The sequence below is a fragment of the Cyprinodon variegatus genome, unplaced genomic scaffold (genome assembly GCF_000732505.1).
Source record: "Cyprinodon variegatus isolate N-32 unplaced genomic scaffold, C_variegatus-1.0 Scaffold24, whole genome shotgun sequence".
NCBI lineage: Eukaryota > Metazoa > Chordata > Actinopteri > Cyprinodontiformes > Cyprinodontidae > Cyprinodon > Cyprinodon variegatus.
Window position 1 is genome coordinate 615,981 of NW_015150477.1, and position 15,403 is coordinate 631,383.

The 15,403-nt window shown below is 37.4% G+C and overlaps 1 protein-coding gene across 1 annotated transcript in view; it reads left to right on the plus strand.

Moving 5' to 3' along the window:
• syt3 (synaptotagmin 3) overlaps positions 1 to 9,851 on the plus strand; it is a 72,708-nt gene extending 62,857 nt beyond the window's left edge. Inside the window, exons 10-13 of the mRNA XM_015392938.1 lie at positions 977 to 1,148; positions 1,730 to 1,859; positions 7,380 to 7,473; positions 7,872 to 9,851. Coding sequence (XP_015248424.1) covers positions 977 to 1,148; positions 1,730 to 1,859; positions 7,380 to 7,469 — 392 coding nt within the window. The 3' untranslated portion in view covers positions 7,470 to 7,473; positions 7,872 to 9,851. The remainder of the gene's footprint in view (positions 1 to 976; positions 1,149 to 1,729; positions 1,860 to 7,379; positions 7,474 to 7,871) is intronic.
• Positions 9,852 to 15,403: the final 5,552 nt, after the last annotated feature.

A 15,403-nucleotide genomic window follows, 5' to 3' on the forward strand; every position in this document is an offset into this window, starting at 1 on the left:
GGATGGATGGATGGATGGATGGATGGATGGATGGATGGATGGATCGATTTTCTCCACTTAAAAAAAAAAAATCACATCCACAACTCTGTACCCGCTCTTGAGAAGGAAGGCCTATTAAACTTGTGCAAGAACATGCAAGAACCCATTTCTCCTCGTGAACGCTCCGTTTAAAAATTGCTGTTTGCATCGCTAATATAAGCTTACTTTCCAAAAGATGATTTGCAATTTTTCCACTATGTCAGACTCACCTCGGGTAAGGGAAAAAGGGTGACAAGCTCGTAGGACGGCCTTACGTAAACATATCACCAAAATGATGACAATTAGAAGAACCACTTATTTTGATGATCCACCCAAAAAATCGTCCACTATACCTTTAAATAAAATGCTTGCCACACCTTTCAGAATTTTATTTCTAATGAATTTTTAAGCAGGCTTAATTTCCCAAAATATGGATAAAGATCGATGGGGTGTAAATACTTTTCCAAACAAACCTCCACGCAGAGTAATTTCATGTTGCATGATCTTCATAATCGATCGCCTGCTCCTGTAGCTGCAACAGTGACCAGGGAAGGTAACAAATAGTATAATAAGGATAAGAAAATAAATAATGCATTACATGGATGTGTTTTTTTCGTATCTATAAAAGTTACACACATCGACAGATTACGCCTACAGTTATTATTGCCTCATTGATCACAGCTTGATTTAAGAGTATCATAAGATACAGACATGCAGTGTAGGGTGTGTGTGATTGTTCCTGGCTGCTGTCACATACTGAAGGAATCTAACCTGTTCTGCCCCCCCTTGTGTTCCTAATCCAGCTTTGCTTCAGCGACTCCATCCTGCACAGCTTTCATGTGTGACAGATGCAGATACGTGCAAACTCTTATCTCACGCTTTGTGCTTCTGCCCTGCATGTGTCTCCCACCTTCTCCTCCTAATTCCATCTTTCTCTCCTGTCCTGTCTGTGCTCCAGACCCGTACGTGAAGGCCTCTCTGATAAGCGACGGCCGGCGGCTAAAAAAGAGGAAGACCTCCATTAAGAAGAACACGCTGAACCCCACGTACAACGAGGCTCTGGTGTTTGACATTCCCAATGAAAACATAGAGAGCGTTTCCATCATCATCGCTGTGATGGATTATGATTGGTGAGCAGGCCCAGGCTATGGTTGCGTTCCTGCATGCTCCGGGCGCTTTAACAGCAGACTGATGGTTACTGGGAAGCAGCTGTTTGTCAAACGTCTTTGTGCATGCAGCACGATGTTGATTTTTTGGGGTGTCGAACATGACGAGGGCCCCCGTAAGAAGCACCCTCCTGGTGAATGATTCCTGTTTTACATGGATGAGGACCTCATGAATAAGCATGATTTATGCTAATAGGGAAAGAAGACGTGCGACCCTGCCAATATTTATCTCGCAGTCCCTTGCAGCATTACTTGGCTGCTTTATGTGTTTGTGTATAAATGCACCGCCTCCCTATTATGCTGTGTAGACACAGCGTCGGCATAGGTGTGCAGCTTTATCCATAGCTGTAATTGTGAGCTAGTGTTTGATAACTTCCCCCAGACGTTTGTCAGGTTTGTCCAAAAGCTTAAGGTTGATAAATGAGTCGGATTTGTTTTCTTTTTAATGCTTTTCTTTTATGTTACCGAGCCTGCCTCTTTTCTCCTCCCATTCCTTTTTGTGAAGCACTATCTGTCCTGTTTGATCCTCCCTCTCTGTGTGGCAGCATCGGTCATAACGAGGTTATAGGCATGTGTCGAGTGGGAAGCGACGCTGACGGTCCCGGGAGGGAACACTGGACAGCCATGCTGGCAAACCCACGGAAACCAATAGAGCACTGGCATCAGCTCGTTGAGGTAGGCACATTAATCGGCCAAAAATTTGATTATTTACATTTTCTTTCTGATCTATAATTTTTTTTGTTTTACTTTTGTTTTTTTTATGTTTCTGTTAACTTTCTCCTATATTAGAAGACGTTCTTGTGTCTGCTTGGTTCAGGTCTTGGTTTTCACTCTAAGCTTCTGCCACCATGCAGTCAGCTCATTCAGATCACCCATTGCTACTCATTTAACTCATGCTCCCCACCTGTTAGCCTGCTATTTAAGCCTGCCATTTATCTGCACTCCCCACCAGGAAAATACTCTTTTTTTTCTGCTATGCCACAGTTCTGTTAATGTCTGCCACTGCTGGTGTTTTGTTTCGATTTTCTCCATGCCAGCTCATCTTTAACTTTGTTTTGAGACATTTTATTTAAACCTTTCACTCAACAAGGTGATCCTCCTTTCCCCCTGTGTGCGTCTGGGTCCAACTCCTAGAGCCACATTCTGACACTTATGTTGTGTTTAACTGAGATACGAATATTATATCAATCTGAGTCATTTTCCTGTGAGTCTCAAAATGGGGAAAAAACAAGATGAATCACATGAAGATATTTTTTGAGCTGCATAAATCAGGAAATTCAAATCAATTTCAGTTAATTAACATAGTGGCAGTTTATAACATGTCATCTCAAGGCTCTTTATAGAGACAATTTAATTAGATTTTAGTTTTTATCAAAGGAAAAGCAGCTGATTTTATCCAGTCATTGATTTCCCAGGATTCACTCCTGGATGAGCATGTGGCGACAGTAGATAGTGTTTTACTGTCACTACAATAATCCCTCACACAGAGCATGCATGCAGTGAGAGTGGAGAGGAAAAACTCAATTTTAACCAGAAGATACCTCCAGCTCAGCAACATGCACTGTAAAGCTGAATATTGACGGAAATTAAATAGAGCGAGTTGCTGAAACCTTTACTACACCAATTTTATTTCTAAAGCCCTTAAAATACAACATAGACGCTGACCTGTGCTCTGCAACATTAAGAGACAGATGTTAATTCACTCCTGGTTAAACGCCCAAGGGGAAACGTGTGTTTTTAAACAAAATTAAAAATTAAAAGAGCTTTAAAAACAAAAAGAGATAGGATCAACAAAGACACGACCTTCAGCATCTTCTTTCTCTGGATTTTTAAAAGGTATTTGGGACTGCTAAAACCATCTGTTCAGATTATATAAAAGCATGTGATGGAATATAAAGGTGTAACAGTTTAAACAAATAGGAAGAGTTCAAAATAATTAAAGACTTAAAAACAATCAAACTTTGAGGATTTCGCATGATTTTTCACCAGCTATAACCGTGAGACGGAGGCCTGACTAACTGCCATTATTTGAGGACGTTAAGTAAAGCTGGGATCACTGTCTCTAAATGAACCCTAGAAAGGAAGGGCTTTTATCATCAACAGGCTGAAAGAAAGACAGAATCTTTATTCTGTAAAATGTCTGCTGACTAAAATGTCTTGACTTACATTTTCTTTCATTTTGCTGCCGCATTTACATTTAATTTGTTTATATAGCTTAATAAAGAACAACTTAACAGTAATGAAGAAGCATTTGTGTAGATTTTGACCCCAATAAAGTGTGGCTAACGCTGCAACGCTGTCAGTGAGGTTGCTGTTCCATTTAATATTGTCTTTAATGTTCCTGGTTTGTTAAATGTCAGACTGTTAATGCTGTAGGGCTGTGAGATGAAATAAACATTATGCTAATAGTTATTTAATGTTTTAGTTATTACACCTGAAAGATACAAATGATTAAATGTATTAAAAGTATTATTTGGATGTCTTAGTGTCTTTGTTTTTACAACAACTAAAACTAAAACTGACAACAAATTTAGAAAGGAAAATGCTTAACTTTATTTAACAAAAAATCCTAAATAGTAGTGGGTAAAATGTTATTACTCGGAGAAAATAAAACATTAAGAAAAAATAAACTATTTTAATTCCACTGAAATCTAAGTGGAGAAGTTCAGAGAATATTCTGTCATGGCTGATGGCTGGGTAATGCTTGACTTGGTGCAGCTTCGCCCTGCTGTATCTAATATTTTGTCCACCTCTAGAGGGGATGAAGGGCTCACTCCCTGTCAACCAAGAATGAAAGTAATTTCTCTCTCAGAGGTTTTCACATTTTGTTAAATATGGTGATATTTATGAGCCATATAAGAGGATGTCTGTAGATGTTTATATTTTTGAATTCCCGCTAGAATTATCTACAAATTTCTCTACAATTGTGAAACTGAAAATCTGGCTGTTTGACCTCTGCTAAAATTACGTCTTCTAGCCTCATAAACACGTTCAACATAAACCCAGCTTTAATCTTAGTCTTCTTCATCCATTTGACACCAGTCTGGGTTTGCTTATGAATTTATTTTCCAGTTAAAATGTGGATATAGTCTAATTTCTAGGAGGGGGATGTATTAGTCAGAGCAGGCCACTTTTCCTGGAAGGCTGTTAGATCCCTGGTTTGATTTCCACAGACTGGATCTCAGGGTTTCTGATCAGAATACTCCCAGAATAAGTAGCAGCCCACTTCTCAATGAAGGATACACTGGATGGTTCTCAATATAGTGAACAAAGTTGCAGTAAAAAAAAAAAAAAAGATTATTTGTACAATGCGCCAGTAGCACTGAACGTGAAATGGTCCCGCAGCATTATGCTGCCACCACCATTATAGTCCTTAGTATTTGAAAATGGAGATTCAGATCTTCTAGCCAGCCTTGGAAAAGAGCTACCACACGTATCCACATGACCCGTGGTCACACACAGCTGTTTGAACAGGGCAATGAGATCTGCATTAGTTTACAAATGGCTTTGATAGATATTCTCAATTTGTAGATTTGCATTTCTCCTCCTTAGAGCCTCACTGAATTATTTGGTGTCTCCCATGAAATCAAATGAGTGGAGTTAAACAAATCTTTCTTAAGCTCTCAAAGAGAAATCATGAGCTGCAGCCTAGATCATTACCTGGAAAGGCCATAAACCTCTCAAGATAAAATCAATTTTCGAGCCTTCAGCACCTCTTATTAAAGGATGAAGGTGAATGTTTTTACATAACAGAGGATTTCTGTACAATAAAAAAATAATGCATGTCATATGTTTATATTACTGTTTATATATATATATATCTTTTTACTATTTTTCAAGGGTTTTAAAAAAGATGAAATGGTCCAGAGAGCTTTTCCAAATGAAATTTCCTTTTGTTTTATACTTATGTAAACAAAAGGACAAATAAATCTGTCTAAGTCTAATTTAACCCCCATGTTTGAGAGAAGATGAAAACATATTCAAAAATACGCAAAAATAAAGAAGAAAATTGTATCTTTTTTTGAAAAACATGGTTAGAGGCAATAATTACATAAATTATGTCCATAATGATTGTGAATCAATCTAACTTTAATTACACATCATGTTTCCTACTTTTATATGGAACACAAAGTGGATTGAAAAACAGAAAGGGAGACAATCATCTGACAAATTATCAAACTAATTAAATCAAGAAGGATGAAATAAAACAAAAACAAATTAAACGTCAGTAAAACTAATCAATTATAGAGGATGAAAAACTGCGGAGGCATTTTTGTGTTGATAAGTGAGAAAACACAGGAGATGGATGGCATAAAGTACGACGGAGTATTAGGGCCAGACTAGAGTTTTTTTATTTTGAGAATAAAGTCGTTACATTACGAGAATAAAGTTGTAATATTATGAGAATAAAGTCGTAACATAACAAGAATAAAGTTGTAATATTGCAAGAATTAAGTAATCATACCCATCATAACCCTTTTCAGAAAGAAATCTTTGAGCTCCGACCAACTTATGCCGGTCGACCAGCTCCACCAATTAGCAACCTGAGTCCACTTTGACATTTTGCCCAATTTGATTCTGGTGCTAAAGGATTTTCTTATTTGTCAAACCAGAGGCAAAGTATAACTTGACATGATGCTCTACATTCCTCATTTTAGGGGAGATGGTGCTTCCTGTAAGAGTTGTCATAAAATACAACTTGTTTCTCGTAATTTTTGGACTTTATTCTCGTAATTCTATTACTTTATTCTCGTATTTTTATGACTTTATTCTGGTAGAGTTACGACTTTATTTTTGTAATTTTATGACTTTATTCTTGTAATTTTACATCTTTGTTCTCATAATGTTACGACTTTATTCTCGTAATTTTACGACTTTACTCTCGTAATTTTATTACTTTATTCTTGTAATTTTACGACTTTATGCTCGTAATGTTATGACTACTCTCGTTGCGACTATTCTCGTAATTTTACAACTTTATTCTTGTAAACTTATTACTTTATTCTCGTAATTGTATGACTTTATTCTGATAGAGTTACAACTTTATTTTTGTAATTTTATTACTTTATTCTCGTAATTTTATGACTTTATTCTTGTAATGTTATGACTACTCTCGTTGCGACTTTATTCTCGTAAACTTAAGACTTTATTCTCGTAAACTTAAGACTTTATTCTCGTAAACTTAAGACTTTATTCTCGTCATTTTATGACTTTATTCTCGTAATGTTATGACTACTCTCGTTGCGACTTTATTCTCGTAAACTTAAGACTTTATTCTTGTAAACTTAAGACTTTATTCTCGTAAACTTAAGACTTCATTCTCGTAATTTTATGACTTTATTCTCGTAATTTTATGACTTCATTCTCGTAATTTTATGACTTTATTTTCGTAATTTTATGACTACTCTCATTGCTACTTTATTCTCCTAAACTTAAGACTTTATTCTCGTAAACTTAAGACTTTATTCTCGTAAACTTAAGACTTTAAACTCGTAATTTTATGATTTTATTCTCATAATTTTATGACTTCATTCTCGTAATTTTATGACTTTATTTTCGTAATTTTATGACTACTCTCATTGCTACTTTATTCTCGTTATTTTATGACTTTATTCTCCTAGTGTAACGACTTTATTCTCCTAATGTTACGACTTTATTCTTGTAATTTTATAAATATTCTCACTGCGACTTTTTCTCGTAATTTTATGAGTTTATTTTCGTAATTTTATAACTATTCTCGTTGCTACTTTATTCTCGTAATTTTACGACTTAATTTTTAAAATAGAAAAAAAAAATTCTAGCCTGGACCTAATACTCCGTCCTAGATAAAGAATGTAGGAAAATGAATAAAAACATTAACAAATTATTTTTAGAATAGTTAAGAACTATATTATGAAGAATTAAGTGTGTAGTTGCCATGATTCCTAATACATTTAAAATGAATACAGATACTTTAAAAGTAACAAAAAAATAAAAATAGGATAATTAAAAATAGCTGTATTCTAATTAAATGAAAAGGAACAGTGAACATCTGCCCTCAGGTCTTCAGTAGATTTTCTTTCCACAGCTGAGGGTCACTATCTTTTCTAAACCTCTCAGTAGACATGAAGCACTTGCAGCTCTAAAAATATAAAGTTGAAATAATCTGTTATTTTCTCATAATAAAACATTAACTGCAGACTTTCTTCCCTGCAGGAAAAAGCGATTGGTACTTTTGTATCAAAGAGTGCCACAACACCCTCCCCTAAGCCGCATATTGTGGTGGACAGCCCCCACTCTGATTAACACGGTGAGTCGCTCGTCTGTTTATTAGCTTCAAGCATTCCACAAATAGCTGAAAGTCTCCATGATTTCCCTGCGACCGCCTCAGCCTCCTTCATTCCGGCACACGTCCGCCGCTGTGTGGCAGATGCTCTCCAGCCCGATTAACACGGGGACATCTAGTCAAGTCTTAAAAAGCATGACCAAACTGTGAGAGCACGATAAAGCAGCGGCTGTGAAGTTGTCAGATGTTGCAGCTCTAAGGCTAAAGCATCTGTATAATCTAGATTTTACGGGTTATGTAATGCATCTCCCCCTCCTCCTCACTGACTTGCAAAAACTCCATGCTGTTTATATATCATCTTGTCTCCCACTGTCTCACGCGTGCTTAATCCGCCTCTTCTCCTTTATTCTCTCCTTCCTCAGGTCATTATCATCTCTACAGCTCAAGATTTCCCATTTTTTTCCCCTCTCCTCTCATCTGTGAATAATTCTCTCCATCAAAGACAAGAGAGACGCGGAGACGCTGCCAGTGTCCGACTGCTAGTGCCGTTCTGCTCCTGCTAATGAATCCTCCAACTTCTGTGCTGTATTTGCTGAGCTAAAGGAGGGAAGGGGGGGGTCCTCCATCACGAGCTGCAGTGTGAACATCGGACTCAAACCCTAAACACGTGCGGACAAAGACGACATGCCCAGAACTGATGTCAGGTGTAAATTTGGGATTTCCGCACACTTCCTTCTCTCCCTCTCTCTTACTCACACACACATGCAAACACACACACACATGAATACACAGAGTTTGTAGTATGTGTGTAGTTCGTGTGCTCTTCAGATATGTGTAGTAGTTCACTCTAGAGCGTTTCTCTCTTGAAAACAAGAAAAAAAAAAAGAAAGCCATCTTAGAGTGGTCATTTCAACCAGGACCAAAGCTTTGTGCACTTGTACAGACTAACAAGAGAAAAATCTGTGTCAAAGAGTTCTATGCTGTACCGGATAGGAAAATATATAAATACATATAAATATATCTTGCGTAGTTCTCAATGGGACAAAACCATCCAGGCCCGTTTGGATGCCTCCGCCCAGAGGGAAGAAGTTGCAGCATCCGTCGGGTTATTATTGATGTCAGAGGAGGGATAAATGAGGACAGACTCATTGGTCTTGGCACGTTACGCAACCTGAAATGTGTCCCTCTTCGTCATGCTCTTCATCTCAGTCCTAATTGGACTCATTAAGGTTTTTTTTTCTTGTTTTTTCTTTTTTGTTTTTCAAAGATCATCTTTTGCTATCAGTTCTGTGATAGAGAACGCAAACATCCGTCAGGAGGGAAGATTGTTCACAACGTTTTTACAGTCCTATCGACGACCAGCTTCAGAGAGACAGACTATATGATCACCAAACTTTTTACAGGTTTACAGGATCCTGCATTTGGATTGGACTGTTTGGAGCGCGCTCTCTGGACGATGTATCACCACTCAGTTATTTTTCTATCATTCCAGGACTTAATCTTTTGCTTTCTCAGTTGAGAGAAAAAAAAAAAAAAGAAGAAAAAGAACAGAAAAAGTCTTTGACACACGTCAGCGGATCAAATTGTCCATATAATGTCTCTGACAGGACGCTAGAAGGACACACACTTCTGTGTTGCTTTTATCAGTGTGTGTTTCAGTGTTTGTGGGCGTGTTTGTTTTGTACTTGTGTGCGTCTGTGTGTGTATGTTTGACACGTATCTGTGCTCACCTTTGTCGTCCCCCTCACCATCATTTTTCTGTTCTCACACCTAAAATCCAGGCATCTGCACTGAAAAGTTTGCCTCAGAGCCAAACTTTGTCTTGTTCTGTGTCTCTAAAGGGAGTAATTTAATGTGTGGGAATGTGTGTGTGGCTGTGAGAGACGGAAGATGTGAGTGTGTGTTCTACTCGTGCCTCATTGCACTATAGGTGGGGAAGCACCGTCTTTGATAGGCGTTAGTTTTTGTTGTCTATGTTGTCTCGGAAAACTGCTGCCAGTCACCAGTCAGCCCTCCTCTCCCCTTGAACCCTTTTGCCTGATGTAAGTAACTGTGTTAATCGTGTACTTCTTTCACTAATTCATGTGCTGTTTGTTCGAGGTACGAATTAATAGGGGACTGAAAGTGCTGAAGAGTCAGTGTATTATGCTTCTAATTATTTAAAACAACACAACAACTAGAAATAGATGGAAAATGCTGCTGCTTTATGGGCCGATGACTAAAAGTATGGAAGCCTATTTCTGCCAATTCAAAATGAAAAGAATCCCCTGCGATATCATGACTGTAGGTTTAAAAGTCAGAATTAAAAAGGTTAAACTGTCCAAACCACAATGTGATGAACACACATTGTGAGACAGAAACAAATATGCCTTTTTGTAAAAATTAAATCATAAATATGAGGTAAAAAATTATGTCAGGGTTAAGAGATTCATTGAACTGATGAGACAACATCATCCTCAATGTAATATTGCAGAGATATTGCAGAATATTGTTGTAATATTTTGGAGTTTTAACATCATGATTATTTAAGGAATAAGTAGAAACTAAATCAGGATTTTAAAGTTATGAATCTGGCATTCAGTCATTGACTTGATCAAAAACATTTTGGATTAAAAAGAAAATATAAGAAAAAAGGTACAGTTTTAAAAATCATAAATGTGAGATTCAGACATAAACTTTGCTTAAATTCTTTATATTATAAAAAGTGAATTAAATTAAAGAGATTAGCTTCAAAGTAACAAACATAAAATCATTTCTATTTTAGATGTAATCATGGCTTCAAAAGGAACAGCAGGTTTAAAATATTATAATAATGAGATTAAAACTTATAAACACAAGATAATTTTTTGTTAACCTAACCTTCCCAATTACATTTTTTTTTTACTAAGCATCCAAACAAATAATAAAAAAAATATCCCTGAAGTTTTTTATTTTGTTTGGAATCAAAGTTTTTTAGAATGATAAAAATACAGTTGGTAACCGCTGATATAAAGCAAATGTGGTTTAATAAAAAAATAAATAATAATAATAATTACACTGAGCACATGCCCAGGCTGCATTGATGAAAAAGCAGACAGTGCAACCAAAACCCAACAGGCTGGCCAGATCTTCAAAAAACAAATGTGGGACAACTAAACTGCTTATGAGGGACAATTAAGGACAAATGTGGCTTTTTGAGCTCCAAGTTTCTTTTTTGACTCACTTTGCCAGCGTTACGTTGTACTCCCCTCAAATTCAACAAAAGGTTCTCTGAGAACCACTTTTCACTGGCCTCACCCTTGATGAACTGTTCCACAGTCTTTGCCGTGGTGCATTTTCTTTACTTCAAATGTAGTTTTCATCATACTTTGTAATAAAATCCTTTGCTTGTTTTGTTTTAAGACCATTGTGTGCAGGTTTGTCTTGATGGCTCATTGACAATAACTGCTGCTCTGCTTTATTTGAACTTTGGGAAAGCCTTTAAATATATTTTATATCTTGTTTTCCGTTTTAACTCATTCAAATGCAGGACTTTGACTTTGATTTGTGTGACAGAAGTGAAAAATGTGGAACTGTCCCGAAAAAATCAGAATGTTTGGTCACCCTAGAATAGACATGTCTGACTTGGGAAATTCTCTGGTTTTATAGACTCTTAAGTTCTGCCTCGGTCTGTGAACACGGAGGAGGAGTTATCAGAAGGAGCTGAATGACCAACCAGAGGATACTTTTTGAAATCATCCCTTCAGTTCAAGAAAAAAAGTCAGATATAACTACATAAAAACCTGTATTGTTTTTGTAACTTGACGAATCAAAGATTAAATTCAAAGTTTGGCTCAATAAAAAACTAAATTAAATATTTTTGTTTTATGGCTAATACTGAGGGTTTTTGGTTTTGTAATCTATTCAAAACCAGGCCAATAACTTCTATAAACGAATTAGTTTTGTCTCGTTTTCACAGACGTAGTGCCGCCCTTCATATCAAACAAACATAATGAGCAAAGTCATGCAAAACGATGAAAGGTGGTTTTAAGACCAGAAACTGAGGAGGAGCACTGGATTAAATTTGCAGTATGTGCTGTTTCATGTATCCCCTGCTTGGTCTGAGAACCACACAGAATTAGGTCAATTACTGTGGGGTTGAAGGTCAAATTGAAAGTAATATTCCAGAAACAAAATATAACATTTCTATTATTTCCCTTTAAAATGGCAGAATATGGGCTTCCATACATTTTTGATTTATATAAAAAAAGACTGTTGATATGGAGGTAGGAGAAAACAGCAGACACTTGTGCATTTATTGAATACAGACCTAGAAAGACATCCCTGTCACTGCAAATATGACCGAACCTCAGCAGAACAGTGCAACACCTCAGCACAGCTTGGTGGATTTTTACCACTTTCCTCTACTCTTCCCCTGCAGAAACACCTTTTCTCAGGAGTGTGTCCTGGTTTCCTTTACTTCCAGATGAAGGAAGTCGGGTCCCATGCTCTGTGGTGGCTGTGTTTTGCCGGTCAGGGGATGATCACTCACCTCGTAGAAGGCGATATTGATTCATAGGTCCATAATTCCCTCTCTTTCCTACTCTGTCAGCCCTGTTTAGCTCCTTTCTTACTGCCCCCCCACAGCTTCCTCCTCCCTCTCTCTGTTTCTGTCTGTCTGATTACTGTCTGATTACTCTGGCTCTCTCCTCCTCTTATCCATTTCACCTGCTCTTTCCCTTCCCCCCCCCCAGCCCTCCATCTTGTCTCCCTTATTGTTTGCTCCTTCCGCCCTCCTCTCTCTCCTGCTGTCTTCTCTTGTTCGTGCAGTCCCGAATGGTCATGGGGAAACCTGTTTGCATGCTTATATTAACACGAATGATGTCAACTTGATGCAATGAAAAATTCTATAAAGTGATGCTTTAAGCAAAATCTGACAATGAACTTGATACTAATACTACTAATGACGACTAAATGGAGACCTTGCAGTTGTTTAATCTCTGTTGTCGAAAAAAACAACGATGATGAAAATGACGTTTATGCTGTGTTTACCAGTATTCCTTTCTCTGTTGGTTTACAGTTGTTTTTTTATATATATATATAATTTATTCAAGAAGTTTACTTTTTTAATTGGTTGTTGGTGAGATTCGGAGCGAGGGCGATTGTTTCAGTCAGGAAAGGTCACGGGGTGTCGGTGAATGTGTAAGTAACAGTGTGGCTGAAGCAACAATAATGGAAATAAAAGGATATGTATCATCCACTCTCTTGTTTCTGATTCTCTTTAACTGTTGCATCACACCTCCAGGCAGTGTATCAAATGTGAAGCTGAAAGGGATATCAGATTTTTACCCAATGCAATTAACTGAAGTATTAGGATTAACATGCTCTACCTGCAGAAGAGCTCTCTAGACTTTCTGCTGTGCATTAAGTCGTGTAATTGTCATGAATTCTTCATCACAACCCCAAAATATAGCACCGTTGCTTTGCGCCTACCACCTCAACTTCTGCACTATTTGTTGTGTGGTTATTGCCCTTCCAACCATCTCTGCTACAGCGAAAACAAAGCAAACCAGTGGCAGTTTGCTAGTCCAATATTTCAGCAGACAGAAGCGGAAGATCACATGAGCAGGGGAACGACGGGGAAGGAGGAGTAGGAGAGGATTAAACAAATGAAAAGAGGATGACGAGAGCGAGGAGGCGGCAGAGGAGGAGGAAGAAGAGGAGAGCAGGAGTGGGAAAACCTGGAGCAGCAGAGGAGAAAGCGGCACGCTGGATGTGTGGAGGATGGGGATTTATAAAGACACTGATAATGGGCCACATTCAGACCACACACACATACAGAAAGGCACATGTGACAACCCACCAGTTAGCTTTTAACACTGAAGACTAAGAAAAATGAGAGGATGGGGTGAAATGGGGGGAGGAGGGGGGTGCTGTCTCCATGGCAACTTTCCACCGTGCAACAAAAAAAAAAAAAAAATCATTTAGTCGGAAAGACATTTCACTCAGTTCAGTGAGCTGAAAGAGGCAGAGAGGAAAGGAGGGGGAGGCGACTCAGACGTTGGGGTGATGTGTGCAGCACTGTTTGTTTCACTGGGAGAATTCAATCCACACACGACAACTAAACATTAACTGTTCTTGCAACGGGGGGGAACCACATATCTACTGATAATGACTTAACCTGCTTCATTAAACATGGAGGCAAAAGCTTAGTAGGACAGAAACTCCTCAGTAGCAACATCTTCATCTTTAAGTCGTGACTTTGGCATCTGGGATCTGAAAACCTTCCCGATTTGGAAAGCTGACTTATGATTCTCCGGTTTTATTCAGCCATCTCCATAGCTTAAAAGAAAAGGATTACAACTCTAAAATTTCTTCCAACATCCATTAACAAATTATTTAAATTCCCAGGCCAGAGTGCTTCTTAGGAACTCTACTAGAGAGTAATAACTGCAATAAAACATCACCCGTCTGCAGCTCATGTACAGAGAACAGGAATGATTTTCAGGACAGGTTTTGGTCATTCTGTGATTACACTACCAGTTCCTCAGCTTTAAAATGCTTCTGTTTTAGATAAACTTTGTTATTCTTTTTTATTTCTTATGTATTTCTAATGAAAACAGATGCTGTGTCCCTTTAATATTAATGATTAGAAGAAATACAGACAGTGATGGTATGAAAAACTAAACTAATTATTTGTTTAGTTTGCAAACCATACCACCAAAAAAATTAATAAATGAATAAATAAACTACTGTTATCAGAGTTACTAGAGTGTGTCCATTAGTCAGGGAACCTTAAAAGAAAAGTTTATATGGAGGAGCAAAGGTGACAACATTAGAAAAAATATATATTATGAAATAAATAACTTTAATTGTACCATGTAATAAATAAATGTTTCAATAATGTCCCATTAAATAATTATAGGTAAATGATTAAGTGAACCAATAAAGCACTATAAAATAAATAAATATGATTACTATGAAAAATATAACATGAAATGAAATAAATGTACCATTAAAAAGTCCTGTTAAGTAATTGAATATACTACTTTTCCTTTATTACATCAGAAAATTATGAATTGCAGAAGGAAATAGTAAAATGTGTCACCAAAAAAATTAAGCATACCTTTCAAATGATGACATAATTTTTTTTTTTATTAATTCCAATATTTTATTATTTAACTCTTAATGTTTTATTTGTGCAGCAGCTTTATGAAAATCAATGGGTGAGGTCATGATGGCGTCCTGTCAGATTGGCTGCTTCCTCCTGCTTTTCTTTGACTCTAAGGGTCAATTTTTGCATTTTGAAATGTGGAAATAACTCCAACCTCTATTTCATTTCTTTTTTTTTTTGTAGACTATTAGTGTTTTAATGTTTAAAATAAAGGGAATTAGATTTTATTTAGATTTTTTTGTTTGTTTTTTTTAAAAGCTGACATAGTGCTTTGAAAGATATAAATATATTTATCTTAGTGTCATTTCCTGCTTTCATGTTTGAGTGAAAAAATTTTATTGTGTCCAGTTCTTAAACCATCCATCCATCCATTATCTGACACGCTTGTCCCAAGTGGGGTCACAAGGGGTGCTAGTGTCATGAACTGAAGACAGATGGACCCAGTATTCAAGAAGAGACAGTCAGTAGGAAAGTTCAAACGTCTATTAAATAATAAAACAAAAACTAAAGTGGAGCTGTGGCTCACGGACACTGCAGGATGGGGAGCGGGGCACCGCCCAATCACAGAACTCAACACACGTAAGTGACCACGATCATCTGACAGAAGATGATTATCTGAGTTGGCCACTTACCTGGTTTAACAGTCCAGTCCTAGAATGTCCCAAGTGCTGCAGTTCCAGAGGACATGCTGGAAGCCAATCCTGGTCAGGGATCCAGAACAGACAGGGACCAGATCAAGATCAGGCAGGAACAGAAACAGGTGGCAGGATCAGACTTCCAGGCATCCACAGGCTCCCAGGAGGGTTCAGTCTGACTGGAACC